The sequence below is a fragment of the Erithacus rubecula genome (genome assembly GCF_903797595.1).
Source record: "Erithacus rubecula genome assembly, chromosome: 10".
In the NCBI taxonomy this organism is placed as follows: domain Eukaryota; kingdom Metazoa; phylum Chordata; class Aves; order Passeriformes; family Muscicapidae; genus Erithacus; species Erithacus rubecula.
The window spans coordinates 1,767,542-1,784,090 of record NC_136662.1 but is presented as its reverse complement, the minus strand read 5'-3'; the positions used below and the strand labels follow the sequence as shown (position 1 = coordinate 1,784,090).

Sequence of the window (16,549 nt, the reverse complement as noted above, 5' to 3'; positions counted from 1 at the left end):
TGCTTGCTACCTCACTGTAACTCATCCTGCTGTTTTTCTTCTGTCACTTTTCCAGGTCCCCCGCCAACAGCAAGCCCAGGATCCTCGTAAGTCCTTTCATGTCTCTTCTGTGGCTTCATTAATCTTGCATTTCAGCAGTCAGAAGTTCATTTGTCATTCAGTGTGACAGGAGCACTTTTACATCCTGCTTTTTAAGTCAGAGAGGATGGTAATTTATTATAACTGAGTTATCTGTCTCGCAGTTGTATTTTCATGTTATCGTGTCAACTCCTATTTCTTACCCCAGACTTCTTAATTTCCATTATTATTACCTTTAGATCTTCTGGTGCCTTCAGTCTGTGAAGTGCTTTCAGTGCACCTACAGGTACTTCATCCATGTCACAGCCCAGTCTGGAAAATATTTATCACTACAAGCAGATTTTACTACCCAGGGGCTTCTTGCTGATTTTAAGGGTCGTAAACTGTGTCTGTGTGTCTGTACCTGAATTAATAAACTGTCTGAAACCTGAGGATTTAGAGACTGAGTAGGTGGGTGGGAGCAGAGGCTGTTTGTAGCACAGCTCTCTGTGTCCTGGAGCTCAGGTTTGGCTCCTGCTGCAGGGTCTGAGCATTTCCCACCCTGGATTTTGGCAGTGGAGATTCTGTCTTGAGCATTTTTTGAGAATATTCACTTCTATCTCTAATGTCAAAATATGTGATCAAACCTGCTCCCTTTTGCTGTTCCTCACTGTTCTCAAGTGTGATCTCCAGCTGTCCTGAGCTTTGGAATCAGTTTTGTGGTGCTGTGTCCACCTGGTTCACACCTCACATTGTGTAAAAATACTGAAAATCCACCTCTCCTGCTGAGGAGAGGGAAACACAGAACCAACTAATCCAGAAAATGAATCCATTAATGCAATTAATGCAATGACAAGGGATGCAAAAACCTGGGGATGTGAATGTTGCTGGCTCCTTGTGGAAGATCTTCCATGAATTACTGCAGAGGATATAAAAGAGGAGAAGCATCTGACCACAAAAGGATGTTGTAGGATGCCCTCTAATGGAATAGCCTAAAATGTGGTTTTATCTTCCCTTGTGAAGGTGCCTGATGTGGGATCCTGGGGTTTGTTTTGGAAGGGGAGCTCCTTGCTGGGATTTCAGCTCTGTTGGGTGATTGTGGGGATCTGGGGGGGAAGTTTCTGGTGCTGTGGGGTTTGGGGGCTGTCGGGCTCTCCAGCACTGTGGGGACTTAATGAATGAGGTGAGAAAATGGGGATTTTGTGCTGCTCCCACCTTGTTTGGGGTTTCTGAAATATGTGGGGTTACACAACACATCCTTGGAGGTCAGAACCCAAGGGGGAGCAGTGTGAGCACAGAGAGCTGGAATTTCACTGTCTAGGCACTCAGGATTGCCTCACTTTTGGAAACAAAATACATTTGGGAACTTTTTTCCCATTTTTTCTTTCTGGCAGGGTTTTGGTGGGGTTTTTTTCCCACTTAGGAAAAAAAAAAAAAAAAAAGGACCACAACTTTGGCAGCCAAAATACACACAGAGGATGTGAAAAGGTGAAAAGGTGAAAAAGTGAAAAGAAAAGGAGTTCTGCCTTATAGTTTTGTGACCAAAAAAAGATGTTTCATCCAGTTGCATTCTGTGAAATGCAGGAGGGAAATTACCTCAAAGTCTGGTTCTTTGTGTTTGCTGTTCCTTCCATGCAAAGAATATTCTGGGGATTGGATTGTGTGACTCACTCAGTGCAGCCTTCTCCTTGTACTTGTTGAAAAATGAATTTTTAGCTATAAAATTCATTTTTCTGCTCTTCTTTCCTCTGGAGACCAAGCCCATCTGTGCCAGTTTTGAAGCTCCAGGGTGAGAGATGAAGCACCTGGTTGATCTCCCTCATCATCCTCCCTCTGGGGAAACACTTTCCTTGGGAATAGTCTGGAAGTTGGGTCATAAAATTCAGAACCAAACTGATGGCAAGTTCCTGGGTCTGCTTTTCCCTTGTCTGTGTCAGTCACCCATGAGTGGAAAGTTCTGTTCATTTACAGATTTCATTTGAGGATTATGTTTTTACAAATATCCACACACTCAGCACTTTTCCTTCCATAATTTATAGGTGCAGAGCTGAGCCCTGATGTGATGGCAGGAAAACAGAAGTGTGAATGGCAATGTTGAATGATGATTTCTGTGAAAGGAGACAGGCAGGGATAGATAACACAATAATTCATGTGTGTTATTTTTGCTGCTGCTGAACAAGCTGTAAAACCCTGGAATCACCTTCCATGATCTTCTCTGACTCAGCTGGGAGAAGCTTCTTTTGTTAAAAAAACAAAACAAAACAAAACAACAAACAAGCCCTACTCATGCTTTGTGAATAAATCATTATTTTATCTGTGGGTGCTCCAGCAGCTCAGGGGATGTGGGGAGGGTGTGAATGCTGATGTTTGACATCTGGATGTGTCCCCAGGAGGCAGCTCCAGGCTCTGCAGCTGCTGGAATAGTTTCCAAAATGTGGATGGTGCCAAGGGCAGCTCCAGAGCAGGAAAAGGCCACCCTCAGCTGAAGCATCTCCTTCTCTTACCCATGAATTTGTGAATTCAAACACAAATTGGGTTGATTGAATAATTTTGGGGAGATCATTTTGATGGCTCACTCATGTATTATTGCTGTGTGTCTGTGCATTGTGCACACAAATGTATCACAGAATCCCAGAAGGGCTTGGGTTCACCTAAGATCACCTAATTCCAATGGACACCTTCCACTAAATCAGGAATTTTCACATTGCTTCTCAAAATATCCCCAAAACCCAGATTTTTAACATTATTTTTCAAGTTGCTGTGCTCCACATCCCTTTGAAACTCACTTTTTATCCATCATCCATGGCAAGGTTGGTCCCTTAAGGACCCAGAAATGTGTGTCTGCACCCCAGGAGTGGCTGCAGAGATCAGAACCAGAACAGAACGAGGTCAGAGCACAGCAGATTCCTGGAGATGAGAGAATTTCATGTAACAATAGAGAAGCTTTGGCCTGGAAATGGTTCTGTGCCCAATTTTTCATTCTTTTTGTCTCACTCTCCATTGTTCCCATTACCTGGAGCCTTGGCCTTGTGCTTATCCCAAACTTTTCCCACTGCAGCAGAAATCCTGGGCACAAATCACTGAAATTTGAGGTGGTGGAGCAAGAACTTCCACAAGACCTGTAGTGAGAACAAAAAGGAAAATGCCACTTTATGTGGGCTGGTGTAAAAATGAGCTGGAAAAACCCTGCTGGAGTGGAACCCAGTGGGAAGAATGCAGAAAATGCTCTGTATTTGTTATTTATTGTGCTGTGAGCATGTTCTGAAGGGCTTTAACCTGGATGTGTATGGCAGGGACATATTCCCAATGCAAAATGCACATGCTGGTGCCAATAGTCCTCTGGAACAGTCCTTTTGTTCTTCATGGAGCCTCTTCTATATATAAATCTCCTAAATATGGCATTGTTTTGTTCTTTATTTAACCACTGGGAACAAGGAGAGGGGAAAAGAGGAGACAAGAGGGCTGTAATTTTAAGGAGCATCTGATTCATAAAATGAAATGGGGTTTGTGATTCCCAGAAATAGCTTGCAAGGCTTGTGAAACCACAAACCCCCCTGGATTTTCCCATCTCTTTCAGTGATTGAGATTCTTTTTTTAATTTTTTTTTTTTTTTCTTTCAGTTAAACACATCTGGGTTTTTCAGTAAAACAGATCTTTTGTACAGTGGCTCTGTGTGCCAGCATGGTTCCTGCAGCAAGAAAATGTGTAAGCACTGGCCAGCATCCAGGTGAGGCTTGGCCAACTGTGTGTGTGTGATTGTGGATTTCAAAGAGGAGCACAGAGACTTTTTTGGCCAGAGAAGGTAAAATTTAGAGAAGAAAAATGCCAATGAAGAGGCCAGAATAGATTCAGAGCTGCAGCAGCATCCTGAGAGTGACACCCCTGCACCCTGAGTGCCAGGTTTGACTCTGGAATCTTGGAATTCCAGCCTGGCCCACACTTTGTGGCTGGCACAGAAACTCCCTCCTGCTGTTCAAGGATGGAAATTTGGAATGAGAACTGGACACAATTCCCAGGTGTGGGATCTTTTACAGTCCCACTGTGTGCTGGTGCAGCAGCTCCTTCCTACAGCCTGTGGGATCTGAGGCACAGCCCTGAAGTGGGATATTCCATACAGAGGCCAATATAAATATATTTTTTGGGGAAAAAAAAAAAAAAAAAAAAGCCTCACGTGGTACAAGGTTGATGCTGACACAAACCATGTCACATCCTGCTGCATGACTTCATCCCAGGGAAAATAATCCTCAGTTAGCAGGGGCTCAGGCAGGTTATCTGAGTGGGAATGTTCCCAGGAGAGCTGCCCTTGTCCTCTCCACGGGCTCTTTGATCTGCTGCACCCTTATCTCTCCTGCCACTGTCTCACCTTTTCTCTGCATTGTCCTGCTCTGGCACTGGGCACAATGAAGTGTCTGCTGAGGGTGCACAGGGATTTATTTTTATTTTTTTTTCTTGGATTTTCCTGAGCGAGCAAAAAGAGCTGGAAACTTGTGGGTGAATGTGATGCAGAATTTAGGAAGCCCCAGCTCTGTCTTGCATGAAGTGAATTGGCCACAGAGGCTGTTCCAGGGTGGTTTATCAACCTCAGGGTACTTAGGTAGCTAAATATACACTTTATCTGGGAAGCCCAGGGTCCTTTGCCTCTTTAGCTCCCCTTATCTCCAGACATGTGGGGAGCTGAGCCAAAGCAGGACTGAAGGTGTGTTTGAGGAGCCTGAGCTGCAGCTGCTGCACCTGGTCTGGGGGATCAGCCCAAACTATTGCAGAATGGCCTGAAACAGAAAACAGAATGGAATCACAGGCTGGGGTGGAAAAAACCTTAAAGTTCACCCAGTGCCATGGCAGGGACCCCTTCCACCATCCCAGGCTGCTCTAAACCCCGTCCTTGGCACTTCCAGGGAGCCAGGGGCACCCACAGCTCCTCTGGGCACCCTGTGCCAGGGCATCCCCACCCTCCAGCCAGGAATTCCTTCCCAAAATCCAAATGTTGCTGTCTGCTGTGGCCCTGCATCACCTGCCAGTTTTCATGTGAGCAGTGCTGCAAACAGCCACAGCCTTTTGCCATGAAGTGGCTCAAATTGTTTTTTGTTATGCTGTGACAAGCCTACAGAATAGAAATTGGCCTGGAGTTTGGTGAAAGATTGACCTTAGAAAGTGCTTCTGACTTTTAAAAGGGTGTCTGATAACAATTCCTGCAGATTTCAGCTGAAGTGTTCCCTTATCTGTGGGCAGTGCAAACACAAACCCCTCCTGCCCACACGTGGCAGGGGGAAAAGCCCAGCCCAGCCTGGAGACAGAGCTGAATTATCTGAAAACAAATTAATTACAGAGGTGTCAATATTTTTTTAAGCAGGGAGGGAGAAGGGAGTGAAGTGCTTTAGGACCTGGGCATGGGGAGCACAAAGGAAAGACAATGTGCTGGGTTTTCCTTCTGTGCAGCATCACCCAGAGCAGCTTCAGATGGGAACAAATATTTGGGGTGGAAATGGCCCTTGAGGAACACTTCAGCCAGGATTTGGGGAGTTTGGGATTGAAATTTCCATCAGACTTTCAGTATTTCATCAGTGTTCCCTGGCCTGGCATGTGGGATTTGTGGCCAGTTCCTGGAGACTGAGGGAGTTGAGAGTGAGGATAACACTGAAAGAGGCATTTATGCTGCCATCTTATCTTTATTGCCTTTATTTATGTATCAATGACTTTATTTATTTTCATACTTACATATATAGCAAGACCTTATTGCCTTTTTTAACCCTAGATCCAGGAAATTCTCAAATCCCTCCCAAGGTCCTGGTTCATTGGGCTCAATGATTTTTCCTAAACTTTATAAATTTATAAATGATTCCAAGGGGACTGATAAGTAAAGTACAGATATAGGACGAATTTTCCTTTCTCTAATTGAATATCTCAGTTATCAGTCTTTCTACAACATAAAGAAATCCTGTGATGACATAATTTGACCCTGAGTTCCAGACTCTCTGCCTGTTTTCCTGATTTATTTAAATAGCAGCAAAGTGAAGATCATTTTGAAGTTTTTGACAACAGAAAAGCAGAAAAATAAATCAGGAAAGGCTGGAAAGTTGCATGACTTCTGCTGATCATTTCCTCCAGGCCGTTGTATTTGTGGAGATATTCTTCAACTGTTGTAAAAAATAATAAATATCATTAAGCCCAGTTGGCAGTCTGGGTCTGCCTAATAATAAACCCAGCCTTGTGAGTTAAACCAAACAGTCAAACCTGCCAAATATTGTTCCCATTAATGCCTTAATGTCACCCAGAGGCCTTTTTCCCTTTTTCCCACTGCTGTCCCTGCAGAAATTGTCTGGCTTGGAGTTCATCCCCCCAGGACAGGGGACCTGTGCTCCTAAACTCCACTTTAAGTCTGCAGCTAAATCTGCTTGGAAACAAAACTATTGGATTTGATTAAAGATTCTGAGCTTCCAAACTTTGCTTTCATTGCCAGAGGCCATCAGGCATTTGTCTCAGAAAATAAAAATAAAAATTGCACAGCCCCTAAGCCAGCAGAGAGCAGGGAGATGCTGGCTGTGCTTCAGAGCAGAGGCATAATCTGCTTTTCCCATATTTCATGTGGTCATTCCAGGTAACAGCTCCTTTGAAGCCAACCCCAAAATCCCTGGTGGAGCTGCTAAAAGCTTGCAGCAGCACTTTGGACCAAACCAAAGTTTTTGTGAAGCATTTCCAGCGTTCAGGAGGTGCTGTTTGCTCTTTAAGACAGTTTTAATCAAAAAATTCTCCTTTAGCTCTAATCAGAAGGACATTTTAAGTGGTTTTAGAGGGATTTCTTTGAGCCTGGAGGCCGTGAGGAAAGATCTGACAATATTGCAGTGACAATGGATTTCAGCCATCCTGGCCTGGCTCAGGTTTCAGTCCTGGCTCAGCAAAGCCTGGCTTTGGAAGGACTTGGCCTGGATGTGTGTTGTGAGCTCAGAGAGGACAAATCAAAACTGATGTTTTAGAGAGTCTCTAATTCGTATGAGAGTAAACCTGATTTTTGTCATGCTTGAGGCAACACAGGAAAATCACTGATCTGTTGTTTTATTTTTGTGTAAATCCAACCCAGTTCCTTCTTCAGCAGCCTTTCACTGCAGTGTTGATAAAATAGAGGTGGGAAGTTGTTATTTTTGGGGACAAGGATTGTATTTTACAGTGGAAAATACACCTCAGCCCCAGGCTTTGGGAGCTTTCTGTTCTGTTTTGGGGGTTTGCTGATCTACCTTAAGCAGTTAAAAATTAAAATACAGCAAAAAGTTAAATTCTTTGAAAACAAGGTCCCTGATTTCCCTGCTGTGGTGGGTTCAGAGTCTCTCCAAGGAGTCAGTGCTGCAAGAGAACACATAATTTGGGTTTCTCTGCCTCTGTTGCCCAATGTTTTACTCCTGGGGAAGGGTGGAAGGGGCTGTAGGTGGAGGAGGGAAGAAGGGAAATAATTCTGCAACCTGTGTGTAAAATGGTTTCTGGCTGTCATGAGTTCAACATAACTGAGTCAGAAAACTGACAAATGAAATTGTGATTTAATTATGACTTTCTGAAAGAGAAAATGGAACGTGTCCCACATGGAACAAGTGGGTTTCCAAGTCCTTGTTTGACTTCAGACCCTGCAGGGTTTGGTGGCTGAATGCTGCTCCAGAACTTTCCTGGGCCTTGGGAGTGGCTGGGTGGAAAGGTGGGATAAAGAACAAATCACAGATTTCTGAACCCACTTGTAATATCTGAGGTCACCTCCAAGGTGCAGGAGGTTCCCCTGTGCCATAAGGCTTTTAATTAGGAGGGAAATTCAATTTAAAGGCCTCTAATGTTTCTGTGGTCACAGTAAAATCTCTCACACGAGCCAGCAGTAAAATCTCAGTGGGCAAATCTCAACCTCTGTCTCATTTTGTTCTTTTACTTCAGTGCCCACCTGCTGCTGATATTCCTTAACCAAATCTTTTCTGCTCTTTTTGTTTTGTGGTGATGGGGAACCAAGGAAAGGAGGGATCTGCTGAGGTTCCTCAGATCCAAAGCTCAGCTCTGGGCACAGCTTCAAGCAGGTTTTTGGTTTATCTGCCAGTGGGCTGGAAAATGAATGAAGATGAAACATTTTAAACATTGCAGTAGTGAAAGCTCCAGTTGCTCGTGGCAGGAATTATTCAAGAGAACAAGAAGTAGGAATAATAAGAATAATTCCAGCCTTGCAAGCACGGGGCCCTGGCAGAAGGAGAGGCAGTGTCTGTGGCTCTGTGGGATGGATTTGTTTCCTGTCCTTGGCATTCTTTCACCCACATGAAAAGCCAGCTCTGCCTGCCTGTAAATCCCTTTTTTCCGTGGGCAGTTTGGGATTCTCCTCCCCTTCAGCCAGACTCAGGGCTGAGCTTTGGCTTTTTTGCCTGGTGAGACATCCAGAGCTGGGTGCTTGAACCAGTGTTGGTGCAAGGGTTTATTCAGCCTAGTAAAATCATTAAAAATGGGAATAAATCTATGGTGACCTGAGGGGCCTTTGTGACTTCAGCAGGGTGTAAAACCTTGGGAATGAGTTTTCCTACAGGGATAACATCACTGCTCAGCCAGCCTGTAGTTACTGCTCACTCCTTTAGCTCCACCACCAGTGCAAGGGAGAAGATTATAAGGTGTTACATTATTTATCCTGATAATTAAAACCACTCCTGACGTTCCAGCTCTGGCTGCTCAAAGCAATAACCCCAGGCCACCTCAAATACTGTAAAAGGAGTTAATCATCCATTTCTGAGTGTGTCAAGTTTATTGATCTTGTTAACAGGAAAACATGTGTGGTTACCTGGGTGAGGAAGGAAAGCACTTATCATCTGAGCTGCTGTTTGGGTGCTGTTATTGGTGCCTGAGCCAGCCTGGAGCAGTGCTCAGCAAAAATGAATCACAGACCTTACCCTGCCACAGCTCTCCAGCCAAATTTCTCCTGTCGGCGAATTGACTTTCAACAAATAAATTTTCTCTCCCTCCTGATTTTGCTGCAGATGAATGGACACATTCTTTTGCCCTAAGAGCACTTTGCAAGCCAGTTCCCTTTCAAGGCTCACAGCTGGTTTAGAGATCTGGAGGGGCTGAAGTGAGAAGGGACCATTGCAGCCCCCACTGCTGTAGAGCTTCTCCCTCTGGGTATGGCTCAGCTCTGATTTTCAATTAACTGGGGCACATCTTTGAGGAGAAAAATGTGTCATGTTGATTTTACGTGTCTTTAACCTCTGAAGATGCTCGTGCATGGGGTCAGATGCCCCTTTAGGATCCTAAATGTTCCACCACTCTTTCCTTCACAGCCCAGCCCTTGGCTCTGCCAAAGTGACACTGAGACGTGTCTTCTCCATAAACTCCTGGGACCTGTCCCCAGCTCTGTCACCACCCCAAATCCTGGCCTGTTTGGGCTTCATTCCAGCCATTCCACTGTTCTGGCTTGGGTGCTGAATTTGGGGGCATTTGGGTTTTCCCAGGATGTGTGTGAGTAGGGACAGCACACAATGTCCTGCAGAGATCATGGGGAAGTTTCTTCTACAGTTCTGGGATGGAAATTGTCTCAACCTGCCTGTGTTTAAAAGATTTGGCTTTAGCAATTCCTCTCTAATGTCTTCTTTAGCTGCTTTTGGAACAGAAACTGTTTTATTGCATTTCAATGATAAATAAATGCCTTTAACCCTGCATTATTGGTGACAGTTCCACCATTTCCATCCTGTGACAAACAAATATGAATTACAGCAGAAACTCTTCATCTTGGACTTGAAAGCATCATGAAGCCTCTTTTGCACTGTTGACAAGATTTTGGAAATCTTGTCTGATTTTTGCTCCTCATGGTAATTTTTCAGCATTTATTTAAAATTTGGTGGTGTCAGTTTTTCCTCCACAACAGGTACCAATTAGCCCAGGAGTATCAGATGAGGATTTACCTTTCCAGGAGTGTTCCCATCTTTTGGAGACTGGAAAAGAGCAAGAAATAATAAGAGAAAATATTATTCCAGCAGTGCTAGATGTGAGGGAAGGCTCTGGGGAGTTTTGCTTTGCACTGGGAGCAGTTTGGGGATGATTCAGGGTCCAGGCTCAGCTCTGTGGGATAAACCAGGGAACTCCCTGGGATTCAACTGGGTTGTTTTTTTTTTTTCCATGTATAACACAGATTGTTACTCCATCCTTGGCACTGCAGACAAAACAGCCAATCGTGGTCTTGCCAAAATAAAGTTCCTTGGCTGGATCAAAGGAGCAGCAGGGTAGGAATATCAGGGTTTCTTTGATTTTCAACCCTAAATGGCTCTGCTGCCTGGATGGGGGTGTGCCTGCCTTTTAAATGATGTTTGGCTTAATCCTCGAATTTTTATGCAGTTGCAAAATCCATGTTTTATATTACAAGAGCACAATAAGAGTGAGTATTGATCTGAGAATTTCACCTAGTCCAAGATAAAACCCAGCTTTCAAATTTGATCCAGTGCAACTGCTGGGGTGTGCCAGAACAGATGTTTTTAAAACAAGGTTCTAGAAACAAGTCTGTTATCTTAAACAATATTTTTCTAGTGGGAGAATGCATTAATATCAGCCCTATCATACATTGGAGCTTATCAATATACCAATTAATTTCAGATTTGCAGCTGAATTGTTGGTGGCACAGGTAGGAAGTCTGGCAGACAGGCTTTAATTTGCATCAAAGCACCCCAATAATCATGTGAAAAATGCCTTAAAAAACTGTGATCCATTCCCAGTGGCACATTAACATAATTCCTTCTAATGCAAACCTCGAGGGGATTCGTGTTCTCAATTGCTGGCACGCTGGAATAATAAAATAAAACGACATAAAGCATTTGGGATTCTTTAATGTGTTGGGAAATATCAATAAATTCCATGTCCTAAAACTTAGGTCCAGAAAAATTTGCGTATTTGCAGCCACTCGAATTTAAAACGTGCTGGTTGTGGGGAATGAAAAGTGGATTTTTCACCTTGAATACCAATTATTGGCTGTTAAAAGGCTGTGAAGGGACAAAATTTTACATCTTTTCTACAGACTGGGCTTTTCCTTGAGTTGCTCAGAAAAACAATTTAAACTTGTAGAGTTTCAAACTGGTTGGACTTAAAAAATTAGATGTTTCAAAAAAAAAAAGAAAAAAAAAAATTTAGAATTTATTTTAAAATTATTTTAATGCTGCTGCCAGAAAACAGAATGGAAGGTGTGTTGGAACATATTCTATTTTTTGGGGCTAACATGAGGAAGGGGCAGTGACTGGCTGGGTTTTTTTTTCCTAGAAACTGAATTTTTGGGAGGGATTTGTCCCATTTTTGAGTAGAAACCTGCCATTTTTTCACAATTCTTTCCTCAAAACTGGATTTTCATAATTTAGCGCTGGGCATCCTTCTCAAGGCTGACCAAAATGTGAATAATTGGGGTCTAAATTCTGAATATTCCAACCCTCCCTCATGCAATATGAGTGCTTTGGGTGGTTCCTGGAGTGTGGCTGCTTCTCTCAGGTCTGTGCAGCCCCCGGAGAGGGAGAAAATGTTTTTAAGGAAAACAAACAGATTCTGTCTGTGCCTTATCCCATTTCCATGAGGGCACAGAGGGACAGCTCTGCCTTTCCACCGGAGCCGATTTTCCCCGGTGTTTGTTGTTTTAAGGAGGAGTTTCCTTATCTCCAGGAGGATCTTTTCCAGTTTGGTATCCCTGGGGATGCCCTTTCAAGCCCTGGCAATTCCCAGCTGAGGAATTTCTGGGGCTGGGATTTATGGTGGAGCTGCAGTTTTTTTGTGAGCTTCCAAATGTTTTCACAGTTATTGTGAGGCTTGAGCAAGTAATTCAGCGAGGCCAAAATTGGGTTTGGATTCACCCCCAGCTCAGGTTTGTGATGCTCCCAAACCCAACAACCCCAAACTGCTGAGGAAAGCTCTGAGTTCCCACCTGGGCTCAGCTCCTGGGAAGATTCTTGAGGAAAATCTGCCTTTTCTCGAAGTTTCTTTAAATTTCTTCAATTTTCTGGAGTTTCTTAGAGCCAGAGGATTGTTTAGCTTGGAAAAGCCATGTGAGATCAAATCCAACCACCCCCAAGGCCACCACTGCCCATGTCCCCAAGTGCCACATCCACAGGGATTTTGAATCCCTGCAGGGATGGGGATTCCACCCTGGCCCCAGTTCCAGTGCCTGATCACCCTTTCCATAAAAAAAAAAATCCCAATATCCAAATTAAACCTCTCCTGGCACAACTTGAAGCTGTTTCCTCTCCTCCTGTTCTCTGGGAGACTGATCCCCCCTGCCTGCCCCCTCCTATCAAGGAGATCTTTTTATCTGTGAAATAAAGAGAAATAAACCAGCCAAATTTGGTAACTTGGAGCTTGCTGTTATTTCTGTACCAACAGTGGACTCCCTTTATTGATGGGTGCAAATTTCTGGTCAAATAATAGCTTAAACAAGCTAAACTTATAGGTATTATTTTTAATTAACTTGTGCTGAGGCATGTGTTTCACTTTTAATTCAAGTGTCAGGTTTGTGAAGTCTGTTTCTCATCATGCTTAAGGTTAAAATATTAGGTCACCAGAAGAAAGAACTATTTGAGGCACAGAAGACAAATTAAATGTGGGGAGGAAGGAGAAGGGAGGGAGGAGCAGAAATAAAGCTGTAACTCCAGAAAATAAGGGAAAGCAGGAAAGAGTTAGGGAGAGATAAAATGATCTGAAAGTCTTTTTGTGACTCTGAAGCTGAATCTCAGGGCTGATTTATTGATTTTTTGATCAATATTTAGTTTTTATTTGTGGCCCTAATGTGGTCTCAGCCTGGTCTGGGCTCTCTGGTGCCATCCCACTGCAAATCCATTCAACCAGCATCCCAAACCCACAAGAATTTTGGATTTTTTATCCATATCTGGATTGGAGGCATCGTGACAAAGCAGTCATTAGTGAATGGTGAGGTAATGACTAAGTAAAGCAATTCCTTAGGTAGATCTTTTTTAGTTTTTGGTATTTTTTTAGTCACTAGAATGGTTTGGGTTGGGGAGGACATTAAAGATCATCTTATTCCAGAAGCAGGGACACCTTCCACTATCCCAGGTTGTACTATTATTATTATTTTTCAGAGGTGCTATGGGACTCTATAATGATGTCAAAGCACAGCATAAATATTTTTTTCCTTTCTGCCTCTGCTTTCCCACTCCATCCCTGGCTGCCCTGTGCCTTTAAAGGGGTGTGAAACTGCAGCAGTTTTTATTCCCCAGATATTTTCTCTAAATTACTCAGTGACGTGGAAGTCTGGGCAGTTCTCTCCTTTTTGCAAAGTGAAAAGCAGAAATTTGCTGAAATATTATCATGAAACAGAGCCAACGTGTTCCCATTTTCCAAACAAGGCACAAGTAACTGGGCTTTACTCTTTGGAAAGTATGAGAGAATTTTATTCATCTGTTTGCTTTAAGGGAGATCTGCCAAGTCAAAACCTTTTCATTTCATCCTGTGTGAAGCTGGAACACAAGGAGGGAACAAAATATAATTTATTTAACGATGTACAAATAATTTATACAGAGAAGGGGCACTGGGTGTACGTAACCATAAAAATAATTGTAATTAATGGTAAGACTGGAGCCTCACATCAGGAGCAGCTGAGATAAAGAGATGGAATCAGAGAATGGCCTGGGCTGGAAGGGATTTTAAAGAAGTTTTGGCTGTGGACACCCTTCAAAGCTGTTCCTCCTCAGGGTTTTCTGTGAACTTTGAGCAATCAGAGACACCTGAGCACGGTGTGAATGAATCCTTGGTGCTATTATTGCACCAAGCCAGAGGTGTTGTCACAGGGGGATCCAAAAGCAATGGGCAAGCTCCAAAATAAACATCCAGGCTGGAAACATAGAGTGAAACAGAAAACAGAGAGGAAACCAAATCTGAAAAGAAATAATCTCCAAGCCCTATGGTGCTACATCATCTGCTGGGCATTAAAATCCAGCACCTTGTGCTGTGCAGCTCCCGTGCCTTTGTGGGGTGAGGCAGTGCAAGCAGCAGGGATCAGCTATGGGGCAGCCCCCAGACCCCAAATCCTGTGCCGTGCTTGGGAATTGTTCCTGCCGTCCCTGTTTGCTGCTGTCCCTGCTTCCACCTGCTGGCTGCTGTCCTCCCCACCGAGCCAGAATTTGCACAAATCATTAAAATCCATCCACAATCAGAAACGCCTCCAGGCTTGGACTGACTTCCAGTTCGTTAGGACCTAATAATGAGGATTTAAGCTGGTCTGTAAATGTTAACACACTAATTGCTGGATCAGGTCTAATTTCCATCCTGCTGGAGCTAAAAGGGCCTTTCCTTGTGCGGGATCAGGATCAAGAAGCAGAAACATCTGAGCAGGGATGCGGTGATTCCTTGCACAGAGCAGGTGAGGGATGCCAAGCACGGGCTGTGGGAAAGGAATGCGGGCTCAGCCTTGATCCCAAGAAACCGAGAGCTCTGTTTAAAGCCAAAACCTGATAATAGCTGTGTTTAAAGCCAAAACCTGATAGGTGTGTTTAAAACCAAAAACCGATGGCTGTGTTTAAAGCCAAAAACTGATAGGTGGTGTGTTTAAAACCAAAAAACCGATTGCTGTGTTTAAAGCCAAAAACTGATAGGTGTGTTTAAAGCCAAACCTGATAATAGCAGTGTTTAAAGCCAAAAACTGATCGGTGCGTTTAAAATCAAAAAGCGATCGCTGTGTTTAAAACAAAAAAGCGACTGCTGTGTTGAAAGCCAAAACCCGATGCTGTGTTTAAAGCCAAACCTGGAAATAGCTGTTTTTAAAGCCAAAGCGCTGCCAGGGGGCAGCAGGAGGTGGGGAATGAGTTCAAGCTGCGGGAACCCTTTGTGGGTTCCGTGTCGGGCTCCGGCTCTGGGTTTGGATGGTTTGTTTTTGGATGAATGTCTGGAAAGCAAAAGATGGTCACCTCCGTGGGAAGGGGTTTGGGAGAGCTGTGGCTGCTCCCAAAAACTGCTCAGGGAGCTGCTTTTCAATAGAGGAACCTCGCAGCCCTTTTCTTGTCCCCATCGCCCCCGGAGCGGAGTCCAGGGGACCACGGAGACTCGGGGTCCCTCTGTCACACCCGGTGCTCCTGTTCCTTTCTTTGTTTTACCTTTCTGCTCCATTATGCAGCTGATTTCCAAAACAATCCTAAGTAGTTCCTGCTCCTCACGAGCTACTAATCTGGAGTTTTCCCAGTGTGAATTCCCTGGATGCAGCCCCAGGGCAGAGCTGGTGACATCCTGGCCTTTCTTTTTACCCTAATATTCTCCTCCTGAGATTATCTGCCAAATCCCGCTGTTCAGGGATTTCCAGGTGTCCCTGCTCACTGTCACTCCTTGCTGCGGGTCCTTCCCTCCAAACGGGAGCCTCCGTGTTGTCCCTGAGTTAAATTCCACGATAAATTCAGCCTGGACAAAAGGAGGCTCAGGGGGGACCCGTGACAGGAGGGGACAGCAGGGGGGATTTGGGATCTGGGACAGGAGAGGGAGCAGCTCAGCCTGAGCCAGGGGAGTCAGGGTGGATATTTTGGGAATTTGTTTCATAGCAAGGGTGGTCAGATGTTGGCACAGTGGATGTGGCACTTGGGGATGTGGTCAGTGATGGCCTTGGCAGTGCTGGGGAATGGTTGGACTCGGTCTTAGTGGCCTTTTCCAACCTTAAGGATTCTATGATCCTATAATTACATTGAAAAAAAATCAGTTAATTAATAATGTCCTATCCGGGCATTTAATGATGAGAAGATGAACTCCAGAACCTGCAGTCGCTATTGGGGTTTTTCAGCTCAGGTTTCAGTTTTGCTCTTCGAGAACAAAGCGAATAAAAATATTTTCACCAGAGCTGAGTCCCTGCAGGAACCCCAGGATGTGGTTGTGTGTCCCTGCTGCATCTCAGGTGTCTTTCTGAAGCACCTCAACCTTCTCTCGGGCTATTAATGATGAGTTTAATTGGCGGCTAAAACTTTTGCAACCCAGCTTCCAACGTGCTTGGGAATATCTTGGGACCATCATCCAGTGGGAGCTGGACCCTTTCCATGGATTTCCCGGTGCTGAGATGGCCGTGGGGGAGTTTTCCATCTCTCCCACCCCCTCGCTTCCCACTCATCAATTCCTGCGCTTAATCCCCGGGGTTTGGCTTCTCCCTGTGAGCGCTGCGGGATCCCGGGACGCTGCTCCGGGAGCCCGGGGGATGGATGGGATGCCCTGCAAGGCGATCCCAGCGCTTCTTCCCACTAATCCCATTAACCGGGGCTGGCCGGGGCACTGGGAGCGGCCGCTGCCCCTGTCAGGCAGCGCACAAAGAACGGGAGACTTCAAAGAGCCCCCGTGGAATTTGCATTTCCAAGAGCTCACAGCCAAGGTCTTGAGGAGGGGATGAAAGTGGCTTTTGTTAAACTTAATGGCAGAGTTGATTAAAAAAAGCTCTGATTTTTTCCCTTATTAAGGAGTACTGTGATTGCACTGTTGGGTTTTCTGCATCTGGGGGAGGGAGAATTGAGCACACAAAGGGAAGAACCTGCTCCCTACCCGGCTG

General features: G+C 44.6%; 1 protein-coding gene across 1 annotated transcript in view; it reads left to right on the top strand.

Annotated features, from left to right (window-relative positions):
- The window catches only part of ROR1 (receptor tyrosine kinase like orphan receptor 1), a 135,940-nt gene that overhangs the window by 106,710 nt on the left and 12,681 nt on the right, over window positions 1–16,549 (top strand). Inside the window, exon 4 of the mRNA XM_079314063.1 lies at window positions 56–86. Coding sequence (XP_079170189.1) covers window positions 56–86 — 31 coding nt within the window. The remainder of the gene's footprint in view (window positions 1–55; window positions 87–16,549) is intronic.